Genomic DNA, 5,711 nt, shown 5'->3' with positions numbered 1-5,711 from the left:
AAGACTTATATTGCTTGTCGAGGACAAGGCTTGGAGTGCTTGCTCGAGGGCAGGGCTTAGAGTGCTTGCTCGAGGGCAAGGCTTTTATTGCTTGCTCGAGGGCAAGGCTTACATTGCTTGTCTAGGACAAGGCTTAAATTGCTTGTCGAGGACAAGACTTGGAGTGCCTGCTCGAGGGCAAGACTTATACTGCCTGTCGAGGACAAGGCTTGGAGTGCTTGCTCGAGGGCAGGGCTTAGAGTGCTTGCTCGAGGGCAAGGCTTTTATTGCTTGCTCGAGGGCAAGCTTCGAATGCTTGTCGAGGACAAGGCTTAAATTGCTTGCTCGAGGGCAATGCTTGGAATGCTTGTCGAGGACAAGGCTTTGAGTGCTTGCTCGAGGGCAAGGCTTTTATTGCTTGTTCGAGGGAAAGGCTTGGAATGCTTGTCTAGGACAAGGCTTAGAGTGCTTGCTCGAGAGCAAGGCTTTTATTGCTTGCTCGAGGGCAAGGCTTGGAATGCTTGTCCAGGACAAGGCTTAGAGTGCTTGCTCGAGGGCAAGGCTTAGGTAATTCTTGGATGCAAAATTAACGACGGGGTTGCTATACCCGAGGCTTGAATTTTTTAATTCTTCGGACTGGACTTGGATTTATATTGTATCCAAACTGCCTACGTACCCAAACGGGAACAAGCCGAACGTAGTTCATTACAAAAGAGAATTGAAAACATGCATGGGCACACAGGTCCGCCAAACTAGAAATAAAATGCAAGGGCACGCAGGCCCGAAGAACTAAAAAAGAAAATCTCCGATATGATGTCGGGAATGTTACTTGTAATATATTTTCAGATTATCGGCATTCCAATGCCTTGGAAGAGGTCTACCCGAGGTATCCTTTAGGCTGTAAGACCCTCTTCTGATTTGCCGTATGACTTCGAATGGTCCTTCCCAAATTGGCCCGAGCTTTCCGGGAGCATGACCAGCAGCTTCGGCCTTCCTCAGCACGAGGTCTCCAGCCCTGAACCTCCGAGATCTGACCCGGTTATTAAAATGCCTTGCCACTCTGCTTTGGTAAGAGGCTACTCTTAGTGCTGCTTGTTCGCGAACCTCCTGGAGGAGGTCCAAATGTTCTGTCGTACGTTCCAGAGAGTCGGGCATCATTCTCCTTAGGCTGGGAAGACTGATTTCAACTGGGATGGTGGCCTCAATGCTAAATGCTAGCATGAAGGGGGTTTCACCCATCGTAGTTTTATGCGAAGTTCTGTATGTCTAGAGTATTGAGGGGAGCTCGTCGGACCAAGAGCCTTTGGCATCCCCGAGTCTTATCCGGAGGTCTTGCAAAATAATTCGATTTGTGACCTCGGCTATACCATTGCTCTGAGGGTGCGAAATTGATGTGAGTCGATGGTCAATCCCTAGGTTGGTGCAAAAACTTCTGAATTGTGCATTGTCAAATTGTCGTCCATTATCAGTTATGAGGACCTTTGGTATCCCGAACCGACAAATAATAGATTTCCATACAAAAGCTCTAAGTTTAGGCTCCGAAATTATTGCCAAAGATTCTGCTTCTGCCCACTTCGTGAAGTATTCTACTGCCACTGCCACGAATTTTAATTGTCCTCTTGCCACAGGAAAAGGCCCGAGGATATCAATTCCCCACTGCTCAAAAGGGGCCGAACATGTTAGGGTTGTGAGGTCCTCAGCTGGAGAATGGATGACGTTGGCAAACCTCTGGCATTTGTCGCATTTTCTGACATATTCCGAGGCATCTTTCTTCATGGTGGGCCAGTAGTACCCATACCTTATAAGCTTGAAGGCCAAGGCCCGAGCTCCTTGGTGATTCCCACATACACCTTCATGAAATTCAGCTAGAGCTCGGGATGATTCTGAGGGTTTAAGGCATCTGAGATATGGAAGTGTGGAACTTCTTCGGAATAGTACTCCTCCAATCATGCAGTACCTAGATGCCCGAGATCTTATACTCCTCGACAATCTGGGGTCCTCAGGTATATTTCCATTATTTATGAACTCTGCAATTGGGTCCATCCATGACGGCTCATGATCAATGTCCATGACTCCAACTCCCTGAGTGATACTAGGCTCCATTACCAATTTTGCGTGGACTGTCCTCTCTAGCCCATCGATTCCCATGAATACCAGTCTAGATAATGCATCAGCTTTACCGTTATCAGCCCGCGAAATTTTTATGATTTCGCAACTCTTGAATTGTCGCTGGAGATCATGGACTTTTAGACAATACAAACTCATCTTTTCCTCCTTCCTTTCAAATGTACCTTCTATCTGGACGACCACAAGCTGAGAATCGCTGAAAATTTTAACATGCTCGAGCTCAAGATTTCGGGCGAGCTTAAGGGCGATAATGACAGCCTCATATTCGGCCTCGTTGTTGGTAGCTTCAAACTCAAACCTGAGTGCGCATTGAATATCCACGATTTTGTCAGGGCTCGTGATGATAACCCCGGCTCCGAAACCCGACGAGTTGGATGCTCCATCAACAAAGATGTTCCAAGTGTCTGAAATATGATTGTCCGAGTTATCCCCTGGCCCCCGAGGCCTTGGGGTGAGTTCTGCAATAAGGTCAGCCAAGGCCTGCGCCTTGATAGATGGTCGGGATTTATACTCGATGTCAAATTCTCCCAGTTCAATTGCCCACTTTAGTAACCTACCGAAAACGTCGGGTTTTTGTAATATATGCTTAAGGGGTTGATTAGTGAGCACAACTATGGGGTGAGACTGAAAATATTGTCTGAGCTTCTGTGCTGCCACAACCAATGCAAGAGCAAGCTGTTCTGCCAAAGTATATCTTGTCTCTGCATCGAGCAAGACCTTACTAACGTAGTATATGGGTTGCTGGGCTTTGTTAACTTTTTTCACTAGCACGCCACTTACTGCATTCTGGGATACGGCCAAGTATAAATATAGAGTATCACCATGCTTGGGTTTAGTGAGGATAGAAGGAGATGCTAGCGTTTCCTTAAGTTCGTGAAAAGCCCTTTCACATTCCTCATCCATTCAAAATTTCGGTTTCCCCTAAGGACTTTGAAGAAGGGGAAGCATTTGTCGGCTGCTCGGGACATAAACCTGTTGAGGGCTGCAGCACGGCCTGTTAATTTCTGGACCTCCTTTTTGGTTTTAGGTGGCTCCATTGATGCCAACGCCCGTATTTTGTCTGGGTTGGCTTCGATTCCCCTGTGAGTGATCATGAAACCCAAGAACTTTCCCGAGGCAACGCCAAATGCGCATTTTTCTGGGTTCAGCTTCATTCTGTACCTACGCAGCGTGGCGAACACCCCCTTGAGATCACTTACATGGTTGCCCACATGCTTGCTCTTTACAACCATGTTATCGACATAGGCCTCAATATTTTTCCCGATCATTCCTGCAAAAACTTTATTGACAAGTCTTTGATATGTTACTTCTGCATTCTTCAAACCAAACGGCATGACCTTATAGCAGTATATGGCAGAATCGGCCGTGAATGGCGTCTTCTCTTGATCTTCCTCGGCCATAAGAATTTGATGGTAACCCGAGAATGCATCCAAAAAGCTGTATAATTTGTGTCCCGACGTACTATCCACCAAATCGTCGATTTGAGGTAGGGGGTAGCTGTCTTTTAGGCATGCTTTATTGAGGTCTGTAAAATCAATGCAGACTCTCCATTTACCACAAGCCTTTTTTACCAGGACGACATTGGCAAGCCAGTCAGGATAATTGACCTCGCGGATGAACTGAGCCTTGATCAGTTTATTAATTTCTTCCTTTATGACCTATCGTCATTCCGGTGCAAACTGCCTCTTTCTTTGCTTAACTGGATGAGTTCCGGGCTTAGTGTTGAGCCTGTGTACTACAACCTCGGGGTCGATGCTAGGCATATCTTCCACCTTCCATGTGAAGACATCAATGTTGCGGGATAAGCAGTCAATAAGTTCGGTCATGAGGGCCGTATTCAGATCTCGACCAACCGTGACTTTCTTCCCTTGCTCGAGCTCTATCTCCAACAACTCCTCCACTGGAGCGAGTCTCCCGTTATTCTCGAACTCTTCCTCCTTTTCTGAGATTTGCATGATGTTTGTCTTTATTTCCCGAACACAAGTAACATAGCATTATCTGACAGCAGCTTGGTTTCCGCGTACCACCCCGACGCCATGACTGGTGGGGAACTTCATGGCGAGGTGGAAGGTGGACACAATAGCTTTTACCTTATTGAGCAATGGTCTACCCAGGATGGCGTTGTATGCCATGGAAGACCGGACAATCTGAAAAGATGTAATCACCGTTATCTGTTCTTTTCCCGAGCCTAAGGTAAGTGGAAGCTTGACCACTCCCTCTGGAACAATAATATCCCCCCTGAATCCTTGAAGGGGGGTTTTCACTGTCTTCAGTTGTTCGGGAGAGATTCCCATTTTTGTGAAGGCTTCATGTGACAATATGTTAGCAACACTTCCGTTGTCGATTAAGATCCTCTTTACCTCAAAGTTTGCTACTATTGCAAAGATGACTAGGGCGTCATCATGAGGAAAAGACACGCCCTCAAGATCCTTCATACCAAATGTTATGTCCTCGAGGTCACCATGATGTGCTTTCGGGGTTGTCATGTATTGCCGGGCATACTGCTTCCTCCCAGTGTTTGAATCTCCTCCTGATGCAATACCCCCGACAATGATGTTAATGATTCCAGCAGTGGGTTGACCATCCCGTTTTGCTTCAAAGGCTCTGTCCCTACCACCATCATTCTTCGGGCGTTTGTCATTACCAACGTAGGAACCCAGAAGTCCCCTTTTAATAAGGGCTTCAATTTCCCGTTGCAGGGCTTTACAGTTTTTAGTGGTATGCCCATGATCCCGATGAAACTCACAGTATTTGCTCATGTCCCTGGACTGGGGGGGTGACCTCATTCTCGCAGGCCATTTGAGCTCCTTCATATCCTTGATTTCCATCAAAATGTTTGTTTTCGATGTGTTTAAACGTGTGAATGACGTCGGGGGAACCTCTTGTCTCTGTTTACTCCGAGGTGGTTCTTGACGGGGGCTCGGGTCATGCTGTCTTTTATGCTCAACCCTGTCGTGGGATGGTCCAACCTTCCTCGGGTTCAGCATTTCCTCCATATTTATGTACTTCTCTCCTCGGGTAAGAAGCTCGGTCACTGTCCTTGGCAGAGTTTTGGATAGCGACATTTTGAAAGCTTCACACCTTATGGCATATGTGAGGGCAAAAACCGCCGTCGTTATATGAAGGTCGGGAATTTGTAGCCTTTCCTTGTTGAACCTGATCATGAACTCGCGTAGGGTCTCATTTTGCCCCTGTCGAAGTTGCATGAGGGAGGCTGCCGTTTTCCTGATGCGTTTACTGCTTGCGAAGAAGGCGGAGAACTTGTCCGCCAAATCTCAGAATGAGGCTATGGAGTTGGGCTCTAAGGTTGAGAACCAATCCCTAGCAGCATTCGTCAAAGTTTGCGAGAAGGCCTTGCACATCACCTGAGCTAGTGCAACCTGTAGATTCATGACGTCCGTGTATACGTTAAGATGATTGATTGGATCAGTGGTCCCGTCATATTCTTTGATCCTAGGATACTTAAATTTGTCTGGCAAGGGGAATGTCAATATCTCGGGAGTAAAGGGAGTGTTGGGACTGAATCTTGTCGTCCCTTTGTTGCCCTGAAGTAGGCCCGCCGTAATTCCTTCTTGAATAATCCTAGCGAGTTCCCCGGACTCCAT

General features: G+C 47.0%; 1 protein-coding gene across 1 annotated transcript; it reads right to left on the bottom strand.

Moving 5' to 3' along the window:
• Nucleotides 1–4,100: 4,100 nt before the first annotated feature.
• LOC111385058 lies at nucleotides 4,101–5,711 on the bottom strand. Its single transcript, XM_023009418.1, has 2 exons — nucleotides 5,472–5,711; nucleotides 4,101–5,366 (listed from the first exon to the last, which is right to left on the bottom strand). Exons 1-2 carry the CDS (start codon nucleotides 5,709–5,711, stop codon nucleotides 4,101–4,103), a joined length of 1,506 nt encoding a protein of 501 aa, XP_022865186.1.

Source organism: Olea europaea, unplaced genomic scaffold (assembly GCF_002742605.1).
Source record: "Olea europaea var. sylvestris unplaced genomic scaffold, O_europaea_v1 scaffold3078, whole genome shotgun sequence".
Taxonomy (NCBI): domain Eukaryota; kingdom Viridiplantae; phylum Streptophyta; class Magnoliopsida; order Lamiales; family Oleaceae; genus Olea; species Olea europaea.
This window is presented reverse-complemented; position numbering and strand designations above follow the sequence as displayed.

Coding starts and splice junctions, on each gene's coding strand:
- LOC111385058 (XM_023009418.1), bottom strand. CDS start 5,711: ATGGAGTCCGGGGAACTCGCTAGGATTATTCAAGAAGGAATTACGGCG. Junction 5,367..5,471: donor TACAGGTTGCACTAGCTCAG/GTGATGTGCAAG, acceptor TTGGCGGACAAG/TTCTCCGCCTTCTTCGCAAG.